General features: G+C 39.0%; 2 protein-coding genes across 6 annotated transcripts in view; one reads left to right on the forward strand and one right to left on the reverse strand.

Annotated features, from left to right (window-relative positions):
• rspo4 (R-spondin 4) overlaps window positions 1–16,147 on the forward strand; it is a 32,832-nt gene extending 16,685 nt beyond the window's left edge. The window contains exon 5 of the mRNA XM_044024594.1: window positions 15,265–16,147. Within this exon, the coding sequence (XP_043880529.1) occupies window positions 15,265–15,398 (134 nt within the window). The 3' untranslated portion in view covers window positions 15,399–16,147. The remainder of the gene's footprint in view (window positions 1–15,264) is intronic.
• A 4,202-nt stretch (window positions 16,148–20,349) lies between these two features.
• chd6 (chromodomain helicase DNA binding protein 6) overlaps window positions 20,350–26,263 on the reverse strand; it is a 67,147-nt gene continuing 61,233 nt past the window's right edge. For all 5 annotated transcript variants that reach the window (XM_044023399.1, XM_044023394.1, XM_044023395.1 and 2 more), the window contains exon 45: window positions 20,350–26,145. In XM_044023399.1, the coding sequence (XP_043879334.1) occupies window positions 24,907–26,145 (1,239 nt within the window). In that variant the 3' untranslated portion in view covers window positions 20,350–24,906. The remainder of the gene's footprint in view (window positions 26,146–26,263) is intronic.

The following is a 26,263-nucleotide window of genomic DNA, read 5'->3' on the forward strand; positions in this document are numbered from 1 at the left end:
ACTGTCTGCTGAAAATTAATCTGACAATTTAATTGAACATTGTGTCTAATCTCTTTTGAGAGTCTTTTGAGATGCAACACAGACTTTACCTCAGCTTCTGTCTTGAGCACCAAAACAGAAGTGTTACAGATGGAAACTAAAAAGAGGGAAGTGATCATGACGAAAGCACCGGCTTGCATGTCTTCCGCTCGTGGATTAAAACAAGGACTTGTATTTCTTTATGTTGGCTGCTCCACTGCGAGATAGTATCTTAAATCATCACACATCTTGATCGTCATCAAAAGGTTTTATGCTTTTATGTTACTTCCATCCAAGGACATCCAGTCTTGTGGATTTGCTGTAGAAATTGGAATAATCATGTCCAGAACATAATCCTCGTCATGTGTTCTGTGTTTCTGAGAGTCCAGAGGAACCTGAAAATAAACTCAAATATTTGTGCAGCTCTATTTTGTGGAAATGCTGTCAGCGCTGGATAAAAAGATGACTGATTATTTAGTTTACTTATTTTTAGGTCTTCATTAGAAGGAGATACAGTGGCTGGCTATTGTTTTTAACCCTGCATTGAACTGATGATGATGTGATATGACAGCATATTGAAAACCCGGCCTGGCAGCAATTTCAACTGTCCCTACGAAACTAACTTGTTTATTGTACAGTATTTTATTCCTCTTCACACAAGCAACACAAGAAGCTGTGAAAACAGTTAAATGGTCCAGGGGAATGTGCAGTGCCATGGTGCATTTAACTTTTTCCAAACTGGTGAAAATGCCAACAGTAATTTCTCTTTAAAGCTCTGCAAATATTTTGTTTTTAGCTTGTATGCACAAGTGTGCGTGTGTGTGTGTGCGCCTGAGCACACGCTTGTGCGTTTTCCACGTCTTCCACAATGGAAGGCATGTCATTTAAGGTAATTACCATTATCATTGTCAGATCGTATATCCGGTGGCATTAGTGGAGAAAGAAATCTGATCCAGCAGAGTTTGGTGCAGGGATCAGGCCAGTGAACCTAATAGCACCCATCTGGGATAAAAGGGTGCTGTGGCATCTTCCTGACATTCCACTGTTGTTCCAGATTAGATGGCTCTAGTCTTTTTAATTCCTGCTCTCTTGTTGTCTTATTGTTTTCAGATGATGAGGAAGGACATGGGTCTCATCTCTCTCTTTCTCTCCCTCTCTCCTCTGTTTCACCGATGGCAGCAAACTGTTGTGGGCTAACTTAGCAAATAAGTTTTCCTGGCAATTTAGCAACATCAAACAGTTCAAATGTGTCTTGGCATGGTATGCATATATCCATTTGTATCTTATCAGTCTTTTTGAATGAGTGGTGGCCCATCGGCTAAAGAATCCTTATCACTGGTTCAAGTGTTCTGAAGTGCAGTTGTAGTAGTTGCAGATGGTGATGTCCTGGCTTGCTACACAAATGTGCAAATGCATTTTCTATTTAGCACTGAGCTCAAAGGAAGCTCATTTTACTGATCAGGGTCTGGGAAGAAATTACGAATCTTTTGAAACAATAGACATATAGCGTATACAGTAGTAAACACAGTCTTAGACTTGTTTGATTACCTATTGACCAGCCAGATGTGAAGCTGATGCCTATAGAATCACTGTGAATTGACATGATGTGAAATTGCAGATTTGTGTTGAAGCAGAACTCATATTTCTAGAACAACAGAGAATAACATCAGCGTCCTTTTTGTATCAATACATTTAACTTCACTTTGTGAAATGGTGAACTTTTTGTGCTTGGTTTACAACAACACATGCACTGAAAATGTTCATTTTACCCCACTGTTTGTTTGATTTAGCTACATGTCATTAAACATTAGGACTTAATTCAATATCCCAGTGCAGTGGTTTCCAAACTGGGGTGCTAGGGTATAATGTGGGGTATGTGGGGTAAGCATTATTACATTTAAATAGACATATAGTCTGAGGTGCCCACTCTCATTCGCCAAAAAAATATGCATAGGCTATATTCTGACTTCAAGAGATTTTATTTATTTATTTATTTTATTTGATGTGTGTGTGTGTCTTTAAGTGTGCAGGAGCAGAGGGTATGTGGCTGGAGGGCAAATGTTTGAAGGGGTACAGGTTTGTGAAAAGTTTGGGAACCACCGTCCTAGCTCATTAGGTTATGACTAATTTGGACTGGAAAAGACGCCTGTGAAAGCCTGAGCGGGATCGGTACAATGGAACTTCTGATTTCAGGTCAATGCCAGAAAAAGACTAAAAAAAATTGACTTTACATACAAAACAAAAGGACAAAGCAAACAAATCCAGAAAGTTACCCAGGTGGAAGTATTTAAATGAGTGGATGTTATGGCAGACGTATGGCACAAACACTGAAGGCGGTTACAGTTTTGTTGGAGGAGACAAAAAAAAAAGTAGGTGGGAGAATGAAACAAATTTCAGCACTTTAAATAGGGAGCACATTAACCCATGCACAACAGGATTAAAACAGCGCTGTCCCTACCCACATGTGGCTAATTCACTTCCCCTGGTTTCAACTCCAACTCCCAAGATTATGGAATTGAAGAAAAAGGTTTTTGTGTCTCACAGTCTATAGTTAGGTATTCAGCTCATAAACATAGCAACCAAAACAAATGATAAGAGGCGTTTTAATAGTACAACCCAAATCGCAGCGCATGTTGCATTTTGTCCACATGTTCACATCACATAGATATATCTATATTTATTTTTTGTGCAACGACTTGTATGGCTGCAGACACATGGTCGGTATTAGTGTGAAAGCTTATTAAGTTGTATTTATGGTGGTGATAATCTAGACAAGCTGATTCTACTCCCCTTCAAGGAGAGAGCGTGGCAGTGGAGCTCTTATTTAGGACATAATGCATTTACCCTGCAATAAAATTAAAAGAGTCTGCATAGCTGGTGTTTTATGATGCAGTGCAACACAAACGTAAACAGGAGGAAAGGGTGGTATCTGTGGTCCAAGTGCAGCAGCAAACGTCTATGTTGGGCCAAAACAAGTACAGCAGAACTCCCCCTTCAAATATCCATACATCATTAATAGTGTATTAGTACTGCAGTTTATTGTTACTTAAGGTCTGCAAAGTAAAAATGAGCATAATCATATAAAAGCTAACTCCCTTGTAGCCTCTGAAAGCTTTAAAGAAAGCAAAGCTTAATTCATACAAGCGACTACTCTTGGGAAGAGAATACGACCGCAGCTGTGCAGCAGTGTTTAATGTACTACAGGGAAAATTTAAAACAAAAATCAAGCACAGCCTTGGTATAATCCACAGCAAACTCATGGCTCGGCACGCAACAGCTGGCAAACCAGAACTAAGTTTAAAACACATTACAAGGCTGAACACATGCATGAGCATGGTGGCAAACTGGCATCACAAAGTCTCAGTGTGTGTGTGCCCAGTCCATTAAAACTATGAAGCTTTAAACACAGGTCTCATTTAAAAATATCACTAAAAGCTGCAGTTTAAAGGACTCCTGCCAGTTCCAGCCCATACATGCGGTCGTTCAGTACAGCTGCTATTCTCAAATCCCTTCCCAACGTCAAGATTCAAACATATCTACTTTATCAAGGTAATCTTCAACATCATTTACACAGACAGGCCAATTGCTTGCAATATGGGCAACACAGGGCCAAGAATTTTGACCCTGTCGGGGATTTGAACACCCAATGGTCGTCGCGATAATGGGGAATATTACTCGTTCATCAATGATGCATTTTTCAATATTTCCGTATGTCTGCCACGACTTTTAACAACTTGCTTTGCCATTCAGCCCCTCGAATCAAACCACAGCGCCTGTGAGTGAAACCGAGCTCTGGCAGCATGTTTTACTGCAGATGTATGTTGGTTCTTCATCGTTTTCCTGACCGATCGTGGACTATTGACTCTAACTGACCCCATGATTTCCAGTAGCATTGCTCTGTTTCGTCTGTCACCGTAAGCGTCCCTGCTTGCACAAGAACGGAAGCAAGTCTCATAGTATGGGATTGAATGGGATTTTCTGTCTCCACGCAAACAAAGGCAAAACACAGAAACAGACTGAACGCTGTGCTTATGTTCATGTTGCACTCTCTTCTTGTACACTGGACTGTAATTCATGAGCAAGCAGGTACACCTGTGTCTAAAAATACATATGCAAAAAAAAGTATAGTACATCTACAGTTTTACATTATATTACATTATAGCTGTGCGTAAAACCACATAATGTTATTAGGCCACATTATTGAGTATATTTTCACTTAATTTTGCAATACAATGTTATCAAATTTGCCACATTTTCAATAAGTTATTCAATATTGTGATTATTAGAAGATCCACACAAGTTTGAGGTTTTATCTTTAAGGATTTAGCTATAAAGCTGCTTTACTGGCAAATTTAAATGAATCTCTGGAGGAATGAGAGTGAGTGTCTGAGTGAGACATTGCTTGCTCAGAGTTATTCACACTCTGTATCCTGTGATATTTAAAAAAAAATATGTTTTGTTCACACAGACCACAGATGTTTCACTGAGTGTGTGAAGAGTTTTGAAAATGTGTACTTTGCTTTTATTTATTAGTTTTATTGGTTTGTTATCTTTTTTTTTTCCCTATTTCCGTGTATCTTACAATTGTCTCTTTTGTTTTTATGACCATCTCTTGTTTTAACTGTGTATGTTTTTATAACTTCCTGTACACTCTCTTTTCATGCTGGTGAGCCGAAGGCAAAATTCCACCTTGGTGGATAACACAGTTCTATTCTATTCTATTGTGAAATGGTTTGTCGTCTATGAAAAGTGGGGCAGTCAAATGCAAAGATCTAAACGACAGCTGAGGTCACCTCTCCCACTATTTTTTGCTCCCGCAACCCTGACGTCCATGTGGTCATAGTGGAGTTCGGCGGGCGACCTTTTAAAACGAGACTCGCTTCCATTACAGCCGACATCAGTTAAACACGTCCTTCTCACAACCATTTGAAGCAGTATCACTGGATGATGAATTTATTCACAACAGGGCAGTTGGACAAAAACATTACATGTGTTTCTGTGTGGGAAATGGCCTCCTGCCGTACGTCTGTCCCTGTCGCGCGTACATGTAATATGCAAAGTGAACTCCTTTTTTCCTACTCTGGTTGTGACACTTTCTGGAGAAGCTCCATGAACAGAGACCGCGTGTGTGACTTTATCAGACATATTTGTGGTGGGACACAATTGGTGATATTATCCAGATCATATTTTTGTTTGGGGGGTGGGATGTTGTGAGCTCATTTTCTGGTCCGGTACTGCACAGTAATAAAACTCAACTAAGGCCAGGGCCACACTGATGCGTAAGCAGTGCGTCTGTGTCCTTGGCACGCGTTAGAGCAGCCACACTACGCATGTGAGCTCCTCTTGTGAATAGACTTCTCACCAAAACAGCTAAACTGCAGCTTTTACAGCAATGTATCACATCCAGTGTGGCCCCGGGCCTAAAAACAGAGCATGGCCCAAGCCCTCGGGCATCCTGTCTTGAATCACTGTGACCGTGATGTCCAAAACCGACTCATCCAAATCATTTCTTCACGGAAAGACCACGCATAGTGGTGTAATATAGGCGTTGATAGACTGGACAATAAAATTAAAGATGTAACTTTTGTATTGACAAGAATTGCTAATATAAATGATGGTAATAAATCATGGTTTAGTGACATTAATAATAGTGAAGCAGTAGTGTCACACCCTGATCCGGCAGACAAAGGACAGAGAGGAAAAGCGTTCATTCATGAAGTCCAAAAAAAAAAACACAAAGTTAAAGATGCTACGTAATCATGATCATTGTAGTTAATCTGTCAGCTTTGGATCCTGCAGAGGTGTACATACAGAATGACGGAATGAGGACAGAGAGAGAACCACAACGTTAATGACTCGTAGTAATGTGAGATATGGGGAGGGGGGGTGCTCAGTGCATCATGGGAGTTCCGCCAGCAGTAACAGAATCAAGGATGAGGGAGGCTGCATGTAATGAAACACAGGCAAATAAATAGTTTCCACAAGTGCACAAAAAAAAAGGATTCATTTCTACAATGGAAGTATTTTCACTTAACAGCAAGTTTAGCAAGATCAACTGTAAATGTGATAACAATTTTGAAACATTTGCCCAAATACTTGGACAAGAGCAGCATTTCAGTGGATTCAGTGTCAGATAAAAATGTTAAAATCAGGATTATTGGCAGAAAACTGGGGAAAATACATTTGTAAACTAACTATTGGTAACTTTACCTATTTCCACATAATATCTAATCAGGTTAGGATTTGGTTAACTGTTATTAACTTGTTAGGAGACATTGCTCGATCTGCACTGGTGAGTCAGTCTGGCTCAAATGTCCAGGTCTTTTTCTTTTATCACAGTAAGAACAGATGTTCATCAGATAACACAGAGGGTCTTGGTTTGTTTCCCAAAAAGCTTTTGTCTTCAGCAAAAGGTTTAATATCTAACTGAGAGTAAATCATGTTACTGTGAGAATTGATCCAATCATTTTGAACTCTTTTCCCATGACTGCATAATGTAATTGTACCATTTGGCACGAGTGGACTTCTTCAAAAAACGTTCTCAATTCATACGAGCACCGAAGAGGAACTCATGACCAGAAATCATCCCAGAAATCCAAGTACAGCTTGAAAAGCAATGTCTCTTTCACATTCATTTTTGGGCATATTTTGGGCACTAAATTACATTTCAGTGCAATCCGACATCAGACAATCAGACAAATCCTGCTCGACAGAGAGGCCTCAGCTACTTCCATACGCTATCTGTACAGTGTAGACCTTTAAGGCCTTCTCATGCGGCATCACATGGATCGAGATCTTACAGTGTAACACAACACAGATTGATGAGTTCATGTACATTTTCCCGTGTATCATATGCATGAAGTTATCAGTAATCCCGCTGCAGACATAGCCTAGGGGCGACTAAACCCCAGCACGGCAGGTACCCATTAGAGAACAAGTAGCTCTCTGCAGTCCATTCTCCAATGTCCTAAATGTGTTTTAGAGACATGCCTAAGTGAAAGATAGTAACTTTTTTTTTTTTTTCAACCCTTTCTTTCTGAGGCGGCTGTCAAATTCGTGTTTATAGAAATGTGAAAAGTGTGTTTCTATGTGGATTCCAGGCAATTTCATGATGTTAAGTGTGACTGAGTGTGACTTATTCAGTGTATTTTATGCATCTAGAGCATTATATACTGTATAATATAAAGTAGGGGTGGGAATCACAGGGTAACTCACAATACGATACGATACATGGTCCACGATACCAATAATATAACGATACAACGATTCTGTGATAATCAATATATTGCAAGACAATCATATAGCGATGTATATCTGTCCAACTGAAGTAAAAAAAAAAACATTTAAAGTACAGGATTTCTCTCTTTATTCACAACATAGAGAACAAAGTCTATGTATTGAACGTGGATGGGGCATCTCTTAACAGTATTCCAATGATGATATTTAGCCCTTTGAGGCTATTCCGTGGGCAAATCAATAAATATCTTTATGATAAAAGTATATATCTCAATAATAAACTGATATACCTTGTGAATATCTTGGTTTGTTCAGAATTGAATACTATTTGACTGAGTCTGGGGCCACCCGGTTGGTGTAGTGGTTAGCACTCTTGCCTTTGCAACAAGAAGACCCGGGTTTGAGACCTGGTCGGAACAAGGGCCTTTCTGCATGGAGTTTACATGTTCTCCCTGTGTGTGTGTGTGTGTGTTTGTGTGTGGGCGGTGTTCTCTGCGTTCTCTGGCTTCCTCCCACAGTCTAAAAACATGCAGATGTTAGGTAAATAGGACTCTATATCAGGGGTGTCAAACTCAAATCCATCGCGGGCCAATTTTAATACATTTGGAGTGGTCATGGGCCAAAACTAAAATGTATTAAAAAACCTGTTTTAATTTGGCTCGTTTTTGTCTTTCCATTAGAAATCTATAGGACAAAAGACTATAGATTTGTATTAAAATTATTTCTGAAATAAATAGATTTTATAGATATAAGTTTATTATTTAAAAATTAAAAATGTTGTTCTACTTTGATGCTTGCAAAAGAAATGCCGTTTTTTTTCTTAAAGCACAAACATATTTCATCCGTTATGGCCTCACGGGCCAAATATAATTACACCAGAGTTTGACACCCCTGCTTTAAACTGAGCGTGAGTGTAAGTGTGAATGGTTGTTTGTCTCTATGTGGCCCTGTGATGGACTGACGATCTATCCAGGGTGCCCCCCGTCTATCGCCCGCTGTCAGGCTGAGCATGTATCATATCTTTAAGTGACTGAAGAGAAGAAATGTGTTTCTTGTTTAACTGTTCGTGTCAATAATCCTTTAGATGTTAATGTTGGTCAGTCAGTCCGTCAGTCCGTCACTTTGGTCTACAGATTGAATTATCACAACAATTATTGGACGGCTAGATGTGACATTCGCACCAGTTTACATTATTGTCACCAGATGAGGAATTCTTAAGACTGTGGTGATCCCCCAGACTCTTTCTCTGCACTGTCACCAGTAGGTCGTACTTTTAACTCATACTGAGAATTATTTCAGCATCTAATTGTCACAAACGTTTGAACAGACACTAATGGTTACCAGAAGAAGAGTCCTAAGCTGGTGGCTGTCTTGATTCTGTGCAGGCTGATCGAGCATCATCATGATGTTCATATTTGTGGCTTTCAGAGAAATGCCTCAACAACTTGGACAGATTGTCATGACATGTGGTGTTGACATTATTGTTCCACTCGGGATAAATTGTGAAGAGCATCATCCTGTGATGTTTTCCCAATCATGCTAGGATGCTAAATTAAAACACAAACGTGTGCTAAAAATAGCACTGAAGTATAACTTCAGCAATAATAATAATAATAATAATATAAATCAAATTTCTTTCTCATTTCTTACATCATTTTTGTGGCTGATTAATAATGCAGTTGCGCTTTTTCAACGCCGTCCTGCTACACAATCACACACAATCCCCGTTAAACCCCGTTTTAGATGCCGTTGTGTGTGATTTAAGCTACTGCACCTAAGGTCAGGGTGCATGTTTGTGTGTGAGCTTACAGTTGTTTTGACTGTGTGCCGGGCCACATGGCTCCGTGCTGCTCTGTAATACTGATTTATCGTCCGTTTTCCCGATGTACTGTGCTTTTTTCACGCCATAACATGTTGTGTAAGAAGTCAATTCAGGCTCAAGAGGAAAATACCATCATTTCTGAAAATAAATCCTCAGGGTTTTCTTCCATGTCTGGTAAACTTAAGCCCTGTAGACAAATGACTCCCAATCTTTTTTTCCTCATAATCTCTGTGACTGAGTACAATGTAGGTCTTCAGCCCGTTCTGATATTTAAGATTTTGTAATGTAACGCGTTCCTACTGTATGAAGGAACAATAAATGTTGTCATGTTATGTGTATGATTGATCTTGTGCAGCACTTGCTAATGTCTCAGTCATTTTTGTCACGTTTTGTCATAACTCAAAAAGTAAAGGAGGGAATTGAATGAAATTTTCTGGGGATGTAGATGGTGGCCAAAGGAAGAAATTGGTATATTTCAGAGTATTGATACTGTGGGAAACCGAGCGGCCTTAGCAGGTTTTGCATTCTCTAAATTAGGGCTGACCAATTTTATATAAATATCTAATTGTGATTATTTTGACTGAAATATGAGAGGAAATGGCAGTTTTTACACAATTATTCTCAGTTTCATTTGAATAACATATTTGAAATGATTACTGTGTGATATTTGTGCAGATCTGTGAGAGACAAAGACGTTGTCATCACTCTGTGGAATATGATGTGTCTAGGTCAGGTCAATATTTCAACCAAAAATGGTAATTTGACAGACATTTTGGCTTTAAGAAATATTGCGTCTCCCGCGATCTGAAAATTGCTCTTATTGTGATTTTAATAAAATACCAATTAATTGTTCAGCTCTGAATGCTTTTTTTAGTAAGAAATGTGAAACATAACAATCAAATTGATTTTGACATTTTCAATGATGTCCACTGATCATGTTATAATCCACTTTGTTTAGATTTTTGTTTGTTCCGTACGATGTAAACACAGTCATGTGCTTAATTGTGTTGATTTTAGTATGTTTCATAATTAGTTTCTTTTTTTTTTCACCTTGTGTAAAAAAAAAAGGTGGAAATCATTTTCGAAACGCACCATAATGTAACATTATTGTTATCGACTTCCCCATAAGCATTACGGCGGCAGCAATCTCTTGCCGCCGTACAGTCTCCATTCTCCATTCTGACACAAACGATAACTCATTAGGAAATTCCATTCATTGCAATAACAGCCAAACCTGCCCATGGACTATAAATTTATATCTACTGAAACGTACACCGGCAGTGTTGGAAACAGCCGAATGGTTTTGGCGCGTCGTCCTCAGATCAACAGTATCCTGCACTGATACTGGCAACACATGTAAGAGTGAAGTGTCTGTTTTCAATGTCTAACAGAGAAGTTGACCCTCTGGTATATTCTCCAGAAAAAAAACCGTGTCATGGCTTTATGACAGCTTTATGATAACCCTAACCCGCCTCAAGGACAGTGCATGTGTGCATGTGTGTGTGTACATGCATAACTATATATTTGTATGGGTGTGTGTGAAGTCGGCCTGTGGTTGCATTGTTATGTGATGAGCGTGGCTATTTTCCAGGTTGCGTGATTCATTTAAGATGAGTGAGGGATGGGTCGCTCTCGCAGAGCAGCTATCCATCTCATTGTAAAGCTCAAGATAAGAGTTTACTGTAATAATACGTACATTGAAATACTAACTTTTGAATTTTGGCTCATTTTGTGGGACAATTTGAGGATTTATTGGGTCATTGCCACCTTGAGCCTAACTCAAAAGTCTTGAATTGTCATTATGACAAATGAAATCAAAATGTGTCTGCTGTCTCTTTAAAAGAAAATTCAGTGAAATTCAGTAAGAAGCTACAGTCAGTCAATGATTCAGGATCTAAAACTTAATAACTATGCATTGCTTTAGTGGCACAATAGTTAAATAAAGTACTTTGAACCTATAGAGGAGCAAGGGCAAAAGTGCTATTATGATAATAATAATAATAATAAAAAAACAGTCACTATAGATCACTTAGTTTAACCAGTCGGCAAACAGACATATTTCACATTTCTACAGTTGTCTTTGCACGGTGCGTACACATTATATGAATATATATATCTGAACTTTTCTTAGGGTTGATATTGAGGAAAATTACATCACAGTATATATTGTTACTGATTTATTGCCCAGCCCTCTCATAGAGTCATGCGGGAGATATGAAAACAAACATTTTTGTTCAGTAAAAACAACCGATTTTCACTGATGATTTTTAGAGCAGTAAAACACTAAACAAATCGGCTCTAAGCACCGAGAGAGGCCTCTTGAGGGCTGATGTGCACAGAGCTAACACAAAACATGTGAGCATGTAGTTATGTCAGTAAGTATGACCGTGCATACATCTACAGCACATGCTCACATACAGTACACGGGTCTGTGAACACTTAGTGTGCGCCGTGTGTATGCAAACTCACAGAAAGACAAGCTGCACAGGCACTTTTGGGAAAGCCGGCCTTCATTCCCAATCGCCAGCAACAACATCCAAAATCAAAGACACTGCCACAGCATCGCTAACGAAGGACAGCTTATAATAATGAAGAGATGGCAGCGGAGGAGAGGAGGAACTTCCATGGAAAAGTAGAGTAGGAAACAATTGATTTACGGAAGAAAATAAGAGACGACGAGGGGATTCAAATCCTCATTTGTGAAAAAGAGCTCTCTTATTACTAATGAGGGGCAGATGACAGAGGGGTGCGAGAGTGCACCATAACTGTGGCTGAAACGAGAGAAAGGACGATGTCTGACAATGTAAACACACAGAAATTCACCTCCGCCCTCAGCCCCTGACACGAGAAATAAACTAAATATTATTCAAAGCAACGCGCGAGAAGCAATTGCTACCAATCACCTACATGGAAATAAGTTTTCATTACTCCACCAGTGGCAACAATGTCATGCCAGCATCTGGCCTGAAATCAGGATGTTTTGGATTAGTTTGTGGGTGGAAAGTGGGAATTCCACCCAGCCCCGCCCCCTCTACTGTGGAGCTGCCTAAGTGCAACCAGTAGACTGAAATGATGGATACCAGCTCATGTTAATGATATAAAACACAATTCCCCATCTGTGCCCGTCTTTATCTGCGTCATAATTTAGAGGTTATTCAATGTCAAAATCAACATAGACCACCCAACTGGATACAGTTGGGAGCCAATCCTGAGATTTTAGGGAGTACACACACACAGACACAAACAACCATTTACTCTCACATTCACACATAGACTGCCCACCTAACTGTGGGCGGAAAACGACCCAGAGAGAACCCACATGCCCACACGGAGAACAGGCGTATTCCACACAGACAGACGCTCAGTAGAATCGGAATTCTAAAAACAACCTTCTTGATGCGAGGCAACAGTGCTGGTCATTTAGTGAAAACAAATAAAACCGATGAATCTTCTGTCCTGTTCAGTTGCCAAGATTTCAGTCTGCTCATTTTCTCCGTTCTTACCTTTGAACATTTGCTTTTCTTTTACTCTTTGATGCTATAAAAAACAAAATCATCCTTCAACTTTTAAACTTGAGCCAAAAATACAGAGGCTTCTCTTCTTTATCACGGTAGACCATCACGTTTTCTATATCATTCACATTTCTTCTTCAATAACCAGAGGCAGCTCGTTTTACACACACACACACACACACACACACACATATATAAGTTTGAGCACGAATTCATCTAATCCTGATGTCATGATATTTTCACATAAATCAACTACATTTTCACTTCTTTCAGATGCATTCAAGTCTTCTGAAATTTCAAAAAAAAAATAAAAAACATATTAAATCAGACATATCTTGGAACTGTTGCATCACATCAGATCCCTACTGAGGAGACTATAAAAGCTTTTTGTTTCCGCACACTTGGGGCCAAAATTTCCTCTCTCAAAGCAGCAATCCATCAGTGAGAATTTTTAACTGACACTGGTTAAAAGAAAATGATATAAAAAAAACTAAAAAAAAAACAAACAAAAAAACACTGGCCTCTGTGCAACCCATAAACCAGCAGCTCGCATCACCGTGTTTACCAAAAATCAAACACCTTATATATATATACACACATACATACATATATATATATGTATATATATACCTACAGTGTGTGGGTACGATTTCAGCCACCAGCCGAGTTTCCATCGACTTATCATGATATTTTGATGGAACGTTAACAAGAGAAACCGACCCAGTGGTTTGACAGTTTTTCAACTCACTTTAAGAGCAAACATGAACATTTTGAAGGTGCAGACCAGCTGTTGGAAAGTGGTTCAGTTCTTCTTCATAAATCTCTGGCTCAGGCCTTAAGGCGAACTGTAGTCTAACACAGTCAAAGTCTGAGAAATTCTGTCAGTTAGTGGAAATATTTTCATTCAGATGTCCGGGGTTTTTGTTGTCCAAGTCCAACCAAAGTTCCCTCTGACCTTTCTTACTTAAAATTATCCAAATAAAATTAAATGTCATGTCCTACACACAGAGACAACCAGTCAGTGATGCCGCCTTTAGTTTTATAAATATGGTAATGACATAATTTGTATGTTTTTTGTAATTGTATAACAGTATTGAATGTATATTATTATACATACAGTTATGTCATGGTAACGTGTTTAAAGCTTGAGACCAACCAACCAAACTAGGACTGCAACCATTATTCCATTATTACTAAATGAATCTTCTTCTAACCTTCTTCTTCAATAAGTAAAACAAGTTCTCTGATTTTTCAGCTTCTTAAATCTGGTTTCTTTGCTCCATTTGACATTAAATTGTAATCATTTTGGTTTGTAGACAAAACAAGACGTTTGAAAACATCCTAATTATTTGCAGGTTTGTTAAACTGTGATCAACATTTTCTGACAAATCGGGAAAATAATCAACAGATTAATCGACTATAAAAATAAATCGTCATTGACGTGTTCTCTTGTAAGTCGGTGACATAATTAGGGTTAATGATCTCATCTAATGCCAAGAAAACCTGCTAATCACTTTGATAACGTGTGTGTAAGTAGTGCCGCCGCAGCAACGCAGCCTGTGTTTAATTTCACAGCAGAAAGGGAGGAGCTAATGCAGGACAAAGAGGAAACCTGCAAAAGCTAATTGGACAATTTACAAAACTTGGTATGGTAATAATTTTAGTATTAGAGAGATTATATTATTTAATGGCACAGGTAATAGTGTGGTAATACAATGATTTTTTTCCAAAGTAATATCCATATCTAATTGCTTGGTATTAAGAAATGTCTTATCTAAACATTTTTCTTTGTTATTACCAAGCCATTACTTCCTCAAAATGATGTTTTTTGTCCACAAATCAAACTTATTGTGGATTATCAAAAGTAGTTGACGATTCATTTAGTAATCGATGAATTGAATTATCATTGTAGCCCTAAATAAAAATAAATACCTGCTGCAGCACGAGTATGCAAAACATTATGCTAATTTCACTAGAAAAGAGAATAAATAACCAGTTGCATTTGGGCTCAGAAAAAAAATACTTATTATAACAGTATCAGAAATCGGCCCAAGCACTACTGATTAGGGGTGGGTTAAAACATCGGTTTGACATCATCTTTCCGCATATATGATAATCAATACACCACGGCAAATATCGATATTTTAATTAACAAATGCATGAGGGAATCTTTAGCAGAAGTTACCTGGCTGAAGAAGAGGGAGTTTACAGCAGAGATAATGGTGGAGGAAGCCATCTTAAGAGATGCTCCATCTACGTTCAATACATAGACTTTATGCACTTAAATAGAGAGATCCTTTGGTTTCCTTCAGTTAGACAGATAATCGTGATGAATGGCTATATGATTGTCCTGCAATGTAATGATTATCACAGAATCGCTGTATCGTGATATTATTGGTATTGTGGACCATGTATCGCGTGTTTTACCGCGTTAATGTGACTACTGTTTTTAAACTGTTTTTCATGTTTTATGTGTGTGTCCTTACTGGTTCTCAATTGACCTGCCTGGTCAAAATAAAGTAACTACACCAAAAACAGAACGAGTGCATCTCAGGTGGAACCCTCTATTTTGTGTCCCCTTGATTCGACTATGGAATATAATAATGACGATGATGATGATGATGAAGTGACGTTAAAAATAAGAATTTTCTCTCTGCTTTTTAATTTATCCATCAGAAAGGAAACGGAATAAAAAAGTCAGGCTTGGAAGGAAAAGAGAGCGAAAACGTCTACGGCTGCTCGCCGTCAGCAACGCTGGCAACTCGACCGATGGAACAACAGACGCCACCACAGCGCACAGAGAAGCCTGAGGACGTGACAGACACACAGCTCACCACAGCGCGTGTCGCCAGTGGTTTAGTAATCTGAGACCCAGTCATTGTTTGTTCACGTTTCAAATTCGCCTGCACGGGACATCAGAATGTTGTTTACTGGAAACTCGGAAGAAGATTTTATGACTAAGGAATTCTTAATGACTGTGACCTATGAGTAAAGATTTCCGTCAAAAGAAAAAAGAAAAAGAAAAAAGAAGGTGGTTTAAGTTGGTGTTTGCCCAGGAAACAACTTAACCATTTGTGGATGAATTGAGCTTTTACCTGGAGTCAAAAACCACAGTTAACACCGCAACTTTTTGTGACGACAGGAGGAACATCCACCGAGTTTAACTTAACACTTTGCCTTTAAATGTTATTCTAAATACTTAACACATATTTCTATACGGAAGTGCTGTAAGCCTGAAACGCACGGCTAAGATAACGTTGTAATCACAGCCTTATTACCTGCTCCCATTGCAGATGTGGATGTTCCTCCACATACATACACAAAAATGACTGGCTTCTAACAACTGTCTGTATTTGTTTATGTTTCTATGACGAAATGGGATTTTATTCCATTACATGTATGTATACAGTGATTGCTGCCTCCGTGGTACACAGACTGTTTACATCCTGTCACTGACTGCAAATCTGTTTAAGAGTTGACAAAAAAAACCAGAAGAAATATGACTGAACTGATAACTTTGCATTTATTTGACGTTACGATTGTGATGGTAAAATATTTCCATATGCACAAGTGTCAGTGTCTTTCTTTGCGACTTGTGCTTATTCTTACTTTTTTAGCTTCCTCGAAACTCTCAAGAATCTTTTCTGGGGGTTTTCCTGAAGAACAGCTGTAAATAATGCTTCTCGGGCTTAAAGGCTTTCTCATTAATCAAATGATGTCAGGATTTAACATCTTGGTTACATATAACTGTTGTCTGTTGTTACAGTTTTATTAACCGTAGTTCAGTGATCATACTGACGAAACATTCGAGGTTTTCTTATTTCAGAATCTGCTCTCAGGAGCGCACACATTTTGTGCTTGTGGAAAATAGTCCCTGTGTTTTAGAATGAGGTTTAGCCTGGTTACACTAATTCTGCAATTGTGTAATATTTCAGGGTTTTAATTGCCATTATGAGAATATATATTATTTTAATATTTCAATTAAAACACACCACAGAGCTTTCTTAGGAGTTTTTTTTTTTAATGAGGTAAAACATTTTAAATCAGTCAGTTTTCCAATTAAACTGTATAAAAAAAACATAGAACCAGAGTCACTGCATCTAGGCGACAAAACAAATTTAACAATATGTCTATATCTATGCATTTTCTATCTTATTTTTGAAATTCTAATTAGTATTATTATTATTATTATTATTATTAAACGTAATAGTGAATTATTCCAGATTTAAAGACACAGTAGAAATGACCAGCTCCATGTTTACTATAGTTGAGCCGACATTTACCAAATGCAGCATTATTAAAGTGACACTCACACGTGTGTCATTGCGTTGAGGTCATTTCATATATTTTTAAACCACGTCCTGGATGATCTTGAAAACAAATTCAATTCATGGGGTATTTCAAAAGCCTATGGCTTCGCTTGAAATTCTTATTTCGTTATGGTTTTTGGTATTTTTCCCAAACCTTAATTTCATAATTTGGTCTGCGTATTCTCAGCCTCAGCAGCTGCTCATTTTTCACTGCACTGTGTTTAAACTTGCACTGAACTTTATCCAAGAAACCCCGAGGATAATCTGCGATATGTAAAACAGTTGTTGGCAAGTGATTTCATGCCGCGGTTTTCGAAGTGGGAGGTGGCAGACCTACTTTGAGGGGGGTCCTACAATAGTTTTGAAAAAAAAAAAAGTCTATTAAAAAGGAAAACATGTACTGAACTGTGAGTGATATGGAGAGAAGGTTTTTTTTTCTGCTTTCTCAGAATCAGAAACTAACGGAAGCTTAAGGAAAAACGTCTGATTTGATTCTGTGAAAGCAACGTCTGAGGACGATCTTGATGGACTCAAAGATTAAAGATTAGTTTTCCTGACTTTATGAATGCGATATATGAAGAAAATGTTGTCAGTCACAAATGTCCACTTAGTCTTAAAAGATGACTTGATTAGAATTTTGAAGTAGACTGCAATGGGTTCACACAAACACAAGTGAATTCCACGGCTCAAAAACTACCGCACATGCGCACAAACGCTCCCTCAGTCAGGTCAGATAGTATTGCTTGACAGAGAAATAACTAGTGCAGAACCTGCACTCAATCTATTGCATTTCTTATCCAAACAAAATCAAAGTCAGCACTGCTCAAACTGGGGTCCAAAGCAAGTCACCTGCCAAGTTCGAAGCCTGACAAACAAACCACTGGACAGGCACGTGAGGAACAGAGCGAGGTTACTATAGTTAACTAACGAAATAACCAAAACTAAAATATAAAAAAAACAAAAAACATTTTTGTTAACTGAAATAAAAAGAAAAACTAGAGTTATAAAAAAAAACAAAAAACTTGGTTGTGAAACTGAGTTGTGTGTTCATAAAACTAACTAAAATTGTAGATTAGTTTTGTTTTTGCTTAGTTTTTGTCTTTGTAAATATTTCATACACAATCTTTTTCTCTGCTGGCAATTTTTGAAGGTTTTCAACTGCTTTCAATTTGTTTTTGTTTACAACGTGGGATAACATAAGGCTGTGCAAGTTAAACATAACATTTGTTATGTAGTTAATTGGGCAGAGTTAGTTCATCCAAGTGAATCAAACCTTTATTGTTTGTTTTAATTTTGCACATGTTTGTCCTTCTGGCTCACAAACGAGGAGATGTGTCTCATGAGGGGTATTTATTATTATTATTATCATTATTTATTTATGTTGTGTTCATGTCTTTTGTCTGATGGCTATTAGATTTCTACCTGGCACACTAACTGCATCCAACCTCATGCACTATGATGCATATTTTGCACTGCAGGCTAATTTCTTGTAGACCGTTCAGGGATGGTTGTTCATCTGTCCTATTACTTATTATTTTTAAAAGGCATATTTTGTTGGGTTTTTAAGACCCAATACTTATTATTATTATTGCGACCTTTTTGCATTGTGCACTTGGCAAATACACCATATTACATTCAAATAAAGCTAAACAAAACTAAACTGAAACTGAGCATCTACAAAAAATAAAAACCAGCAACCCGCTTAAAACTAACTCATTTGAAAAACAACATTTCGTATCACCAAAGTTGGCACTGGTGCACAAAGTTTGCAAAGAACTGCTCAGCGATGTTTCACTGACTAGCTGACTATCTTTAGCATTGCTTTAGCAGCAGTGATGAGACGACACTCACCATGTGCTGGCTTTGACCAAAAGTCAAAGAATCACACAAGAGTGTCCAGAGAGCCGGTGTCTCAGTGGAGAAGAGTGCGTTTGGATTCAAATGATTTCATTTGCAGTGTTCAGCCTCAGTGACCAGTTTCCCCTGGAAGCACATGTCATGAATGTAGTTTGTCCCTCTGTGTTCAAAACAGGGGGGAGGTTGCAGCTGATTGGATCAAGGTAAGGAACAGGTACAGCCGCTGATTGGTTGGCAGTGCAGACTGACAGCTGGAGGAGCCAAACCAACAGCATGCTGAAGGGTGGAACAAATGACAGTCCGAACACAATCTCTACAACCACATCAACTTATTCACTTTGTCAAGACTGACTCAAGACTGAGGATATCACATTTCTACCCATGTGAAGTGAACCGCGGGACAGTTGACAGCAATGAACAGACAGACAATCTTTGCTTTTACAGGTAGATGTTCCGTCATTTCAAGAAATCGACACAACAAATTTTCACGGGGAGAACGTTCTTACAAATATTAGGATTCTCAGCTTAAGTTTCACATCAGCACAGGATCAGTCAGTTGTGAAAAAGGTCACAAAGTCTGCTCCAAAATAATTTGGACGTGCTTGACGGATTCTTAATTCAGTCTGGGAGAAACGCGTCTCACAGAGGGCGAAAGCGAATGCATATCATGAGCATATTCTTCGTGGTGAATTCTCACTCATGCTGTGGGGGAAACGCTGCCTGCGACCTCTGAGCAAGGCAGACTTTCTGTGAAATAACTTGTTCCCTCAGCCGTTAAACTGGATTTGAAATATTGGGTTTTTCCTACTTTACTTATTTCTTTTTTGACATCATTGTTCCTAATCTCTGGTCCTCATCACTCAGTTACTTTTAGGTCAACAAGCACATGTTACATGAGCCTGTTGAAAAATAGTGGAGACTGAAACTACATTGGTCAGCAGAGACATTTCTGTGTCAACACAATTAACATGGAACTACTGAATCCAGAAGTTTATGGACTTATACAAAAGCTCATAGAACAGTATAAAACATATTTGAAATAGCATTTATTTGAGTCTTTGTCTCAATAGTCCAAAAACAGGTCAAACTCTTCCAACTCTTTCCTCTCTGGTGACTAAGACTCTGATTCACCAGCTGTTTTCCGATAGCACAAATCTTTGTGTAATTACGGTAACGCAAAGTGCGCTTGTGCAAACGTGTCATCTGCGATATGCTCGTGATAAAGGCTTCATTTGGCATCACTTGCTTTTACATGCTAACTTTCTTCTCAGCATCACAGGACTGCTGGACCTTTTCCCAGCATCAGCAGTAACCATAGCAACAGACCATAAAGGGTCATCACAGTCAATAAACCTTCAGCTCCTTCTCCATGCGTGATTCACCCTGGCCTTGGTGCTTCACTCGTACATATCGACACGCGAGCATGTATCCACGTGGGGGTTGTTATGACGTGAAGTATTTTGTGTTGAATTTCTATACCAGTCTGAAAAAAGTGCAACGTAAATAAAAAAATGACTGCGACTTGATTAAAAGATGTACAGCATCAATTGCAGTTTACAGTAAGGAGTCCATGAATCACTCGGCTACAACAAAGCAAAGTTGAAAGTCATCTTTTATTGCACAATAAAAGATCACACATACCATGTTTTGACTCATGAGATTGGTCCACATGGGAATACAGAGAGATATAGTTACTAATATGAACAAAAAAGAGGAAGGAAGAAAGAAAGAAAAATAAAAACCCCACCAAGGAAGGTTACTGACTCAGGACCAGTCAGTAGTGGTCTGTCAATTACATTGCACCTATTTGTTTGGGTCCATTTAGCGTCAGATATTCAGCTTGCATTGCATTAAAGTGGGTTTGACAGATATGAGTTCAGGCGGAGATGGTGAAGCTGTTTCTGATCGTCACTGATTTCTCTGACAGGCCTTTGTTAAAACAAAACAAGCATAGTGAAGTAAAATACGGTCATTGCGGTTGTCGGGAATCGATTTGATTTGCCTAAAACTGTTATTTCACGCTGTCATTTTGCAAAAAAACAAAATGTGTTTCGAAGATTTATCCGAGTCCAACTGTTCAAGGGGAATTAAAGAAAACTTAATTTGCAGCAAAGTCCTAAACCACATTATATCAAACTGTTAGACAAACAAAGGGGAAAAACCCTCTTATATTCACTTCTCATTTCAAGGCTAATAAATCAGTGTCAGTGAAAACCAGCCTGTGACGAATGGAACCAGATGACAAATGACACAAGGGTTTTCTTGCTTTTATAAGATTCTCTTTAGTAAGGCAAAATGCTTTGATAGTAGATTTTATTTTTTCACATTAGACTTTTAAGCTTTATATTGACACATCTGCTAATCCTGTTTAACTTTATACTCAGAACTGGAGCTGTGCGGTGTGTTTGGAAGATGTGAGTTTTCTCACACAGCCTGGCCTTCTTCTTCTACAGTGAGGCAGGTCAAAGATCAGCCACAGATCAGCTGACAAAAAGTCACAAGTCCTCGTGTGACGAGAGTTTCTCATACCTTTCTGTGAAAATGGCAGACGTAGCATGTCATGGCCAGTGACAGGGTGGTAAACAAACAAGCAAACGGAACAGTTTTCAGGCATGATCGCTTCTTTTCGAGCTCGAATCCAAGATTTGTCTGCATTTCTGTAGAACTGTTTTACATTAACTTCGGAAAGTGGAATCCAGATCCATATGATTTGATAATGCAGTATTCCACACACATAACAAAAGATAACAAACTGTAAAACATATTGTAAATGATTACGTAAAGGAGTAATTGTGTAAATCTACGTCTGCTTTTTGGGTGTGCAGCTTCTGAAATAACATAAGTACTGCACTCCACAGACATCTCTGAAAATGCGGTCCAAAAAATAACAATAATAATTATTCACCACATTTTTTTAATCTGGGGCAATTGTTACTTTCTGGGAATTGATACTGAAATAGGTTTGAGCCCAATAATCAGAAGATCACCGTCAGGGAAGGTTATTAACATATGGCACATTTAAAGAGCAGATACTTCAGGGAATATTCATCATGTTATTACATGTAAAAAATAAAAATAAAAAAAAAGGTGACAGTTTAGCTTCCATGTGAACCAAAACACTTTTGTCTTTCAGGAAATGTTTCAACAGTAACAAAATCAGCCATTAATCAGTCATGAGACGACGCTGTAAAGACGAGAACCTCACAATAAATACATTATTTATGATGACATACGTTTACAACAGATTTTTTTTTTTGTTTCGTTTTTTTAATCGAGGTGACCTTAGCTTAAGGACTTCAGTTTAAAAAAAAAAAAAAGGGGGGGGACAGAACACTGTTAAAGAAGGCATGGTGTGAAATGTGACACGACGAGACAATACAGAGCCATCAACATGACTGAGCTGCTGTCACACACTGCACCAACAGGTTTGTTTCAAGTTTCTATACGAGAATGAAAGAAGTGAGTCACATTTAAAAAAAAAAAAAGGAGCTGCTCATAACAACTGATCCATAAAGGTTATATTGTGAATACAGCATGTGCGTTATCATACTTTTAAGTTCAATTTCAGGGTTTCCAAACTGCAACATTTTCTCTTGCCACCGTCACCGCTGAGGTTTCAGTACACGGGTGAACGCGGGTGCGGGTGCCACTGATTAGAGCGACGAGCATGAACCTCCAAACTTACACTCTTTTTGAGGTTGCTCTTACACTCTGACACCATGTGGGAGTTTAGAAGAAATCCAACAGAGAGTTTCACATTTTCCAACATTTAATTTGTCTTCCAACGCTAACTTCGCTGTGGAAATGTGCTGTCAAAATAGTGATGCCCACAAAAGAAAAGGAGAGACTGTCGGTCATTTTTAGAGGCACAGGTACGGAAAGAGTCACTTTTTGTTAAATCATTTTGTGCTTTGAGCGATGACTTGATTGACTTTTTTTTTTAGAACGCGTGATTTGGACAGCAGTACCTTCACTTTACTGTTAATGCACATCACCAAGGCCATGTACGAACATGTATGTGAACATAAACATGATAAAATGACGTCCCTAAACGGAGATGTAACAGAGCATCTATACAGAAAAAAAAAACAACAATAATAATAACGAGCTAAATAAGGCATTTTACATTTGTAAATAGATAATGAAATGAGAAAGAATGTCATATTTGGTGAGAGTTTGGCAAAGCAAAAGAAAAGTAGAATAAATTATATAGAGCCACAAACTTGTGACAAGGCAACAACTATGTTTTTTTTTCTCCCCCCAACGAGAAATGTGACCTGTAGACAGAAAAGCTACAACACAACAAAAAAATGTGTGCGCATACATGCACACACACACTCTCTCTCACTTACACACACACACACACACAAAGGAAAGAAACAACGGGTTAACATTCACAAAAAGACACTGTGCAAAAATCATGTTTTCATGTGTGAAAACAAAAGAAGTGAAGTCCAACTTTACAAAACAGAAATATCTGACATTATACCCTCAAAATACAGACCCTGTTGAGAAGAAAGCCAGCCACTTGCATCCACTAAATGTACAGTACAGTCTGCTTGATATTGAAAACACTGGGGCTAACCTCAATGCAAATCCCCTCACATGTGTCAAGTATTTTCTTTTTTTTTTTTCCATTGGAGAAACAAAAAGGCCAGAGAAATAAAATGGTGCACTTACAAAAAAAAAACAACAAAAAAAAACTTAACAAAAGAGAAATATACAGTGATAGATTTACATATTTAGAAACTGTAAAACTAATCTGAGGAAAAGAAACAATGAGGTGCGACACCGCTCTGTACCCCTAATCCTCCTTGTGTTATCTGTTCTCTCAAAGAAACAGACGTTTCCCTTTCACTGGACAGATGATGGACGTCACACAGAAAGTGTTTCTCTCAACACAGAATCTCACACTTAACATATTAACTGACATGATGATGATGATGCTGATGCTGATGCTACAGGTCACGATTGGAACCATTATGCAGCAGTCGTTTTACAGCGTTTATAAGCCACTGTTGAACTGATTCACTGTAAGATGATGCTGTTGGGACTCTTTCCAAATCGGTGTCTGCTGAATAATCTGCTGCCTGTAACATGACTCGTACTGCCCCCTGGTGGCTCAATTTAGCTCCTGGGGCGAAGAAAAATACAAATCTGATTATGCCTCTTCTCTAAAAGTGACTTTGTGTCTGATCTTAAGATTTAACGTAATCTAAAAAAAAAAAAGAAAATGAAAAAAAAAAAAAAACTCTACTCAATTAATCTCTAAGACAAAGTTCCTGTTTTTGGAATCTGGATTCTTCTGGTGTTAAATGTAAATTAACTTCTTAAAAAAGAAGTGTTAGCAGCAGTGGCAGAGAATTGATTATATAAACCAAATATAAAGCCAAATAAAAAATAACAATTACATTATCTTAAAGAGGAGTAACTGGCTGATCATTGTTATGTGACTTTTTTTGACATTCTAGTTAATATAAAGGCCACAGCTTTCTTGATTTTAATGGGTAAAAAAAAAAATTTGGTTGATTTGGTAGCTTCCTTAAACCATCTTATTTTAGAGTTACGTTAATGAAATATAAAAAAATAAAAAATACATTTTAAAAGGGCTGCACTCAGAAACTTTTCAAAGTACGCTATTTTATGTTTTCCTAAAGTATCCATTAAGACGAAAAAAAAACCACCTGTGATAGCTGTGTCACAACTCTCCAATCATACATTGATCTAAATTTGCAAGTCTGAAACCAGAACAGATAATCTGGGATTACTGTGTGACTTCTAAAGTAGCTTCTTGGTTAACACATCTTGCCTGCAGTGTGTGTGTATGCAAGTGTGTGTTCCTGTTGATTTTGTCTTGATGCAGAATGAAGGGGAAGAATACACAGATCATTTCTTACACTTGTTTGTATACAAGGAGGGAGTGTGGACGGTGGGTGGGGTCTTGGAATATAAACATGACCAAGTTGAATATAATCATTATCGTTATTATTAGTCATTGTCATAATAAAAGTCTTTACATGGACATTAACTGACAGACACGGCACAAACTTTACACTGTTGCTCAGTCGAGAAAAGGAGCAATGGTGGAGGAGATGGAACAGAGTAGGGGGAGTGGTTTGTCTCTCTGCCCTCCGCAGTTTGTTTGTCTCCTCTATGCTTCCTCTCCTTCCACCTGTCTCTGCCCCACAGTTTCCTGCTTCTCCTCCCTTGTTGCTTCTCCTCCAGTCTCCTCTAATCCCTCCTCATTCTCCTCTGCTGCTGCTGCTGCTGCTGCTGATGCTCCCTCAGGATGGTTATGGGAGTCCAGTTCCTCTGAAGGCCTGTCCTCGCCACCTCCCTGCCCAGTCTGGGACTCCTCAGTCAGAGTTGGGCCTTGGTCTAGAGCCGAGGTAGAGGGGAATAAGGAGGAGGCAACACTAGCCTTGACTGTACTTCCTCTCTCCTGTAACTCTCCTATTGTTACCTTCTCCCTCTCCTCCTCTCTTTCCCCTTCCTCCCTCCCCTTCTTCCTCCTCCTCTTTGGGCTTCCAGGGGAACTGTCTACACCAGGTGGCATGGCAGGCAGTGCCATGATTCCACCATGTGGTAAGAACATGTGTGGATACAGCAGGCCGTGAGACATGCCCGGGATCAGGAAGGGGTTGAAGGTAAGATGGCTGCTGGCACTGGCTCCCAGATGTGCAGAGCCAAGATGGGGCCTGCTGGTGGAGGTAATGATGGTTGCAGCCTCCAACCCTCCTGGCCTTTTGTTGGTCTCTGCTCCTTTCTCTTCATGGCTCCTCTCCTTCTCGCCACCAGCAGCTGAGGAGGCAGCACTCTCTCTATCGGCAGGTGTTGTCGATGTGGTGCTGCCTATCTCAGATGTAGAAGGTGCAGTCGTGGTTGTGACCTTGGACACAGAATAAGAGCAGGCCGATGAGGAGGAGGAGGAGGAGGAGCTGGGGTGAGGAGGAGGTGGCGCCGCCGTGTGCGCCATCATTGCACCAACGCTGAACAAGGCGTGCTGTGGGATCGCAGCCCCATGGGGGTGCGGGATACCGTGCAACATCATGGGTAACATACTTAACCCATTCTTGGCATCTTCTGCCGATGCTCCAGCTGCTCCTGCCTGCACAGCTGCAGAAAAACCAGGAGGGAATCCAGCTGCCATGATCCCAGAGATGGGAATGCCAGGAATACCACCACGAAGACTCTGCATAGCCACCATAGAGTCCATGCTGCTGATTAAACCACCGTTCATAAAGAGTGGGGGACCCAGGCCAGAGGCGGAGTCAGACAGAAGAGGTTTTGGCATCTCACTGCGAGGCCTCCGTCCGCGGCGCCGTGCACCCGGATCTCTGTTGACGGGTTCCGTCAGGATGCGAGAGAACTTCCCCTCAGGGAGGAAACCCTACAAATAAGAAAGAGTTGCACATAAATCAATATATTTAAGAGTCATTTAAAGAGAACGGCAGCACATGTGTGTAGTTTGAGTTTGGAAAATAAAGGTATGATAATAATAAGCAGAA

This window comes from Solea senegalensis, linkage group LG4 (assembly GCF_019176455.1).
Source record: "Solea senegalensis isolate Sse05_10M linkage group LG4, IFAPA_SoseM_1, whole genome shotgun sequence".
In the NCBI taxonomy this organism is placed as follows: domain Eukaryota; kingdom Metazoa; phylum Chordata; class Actinopteri; order Pleuronectiformes; family Soleidae; genus Solea; species Solea senegalensis.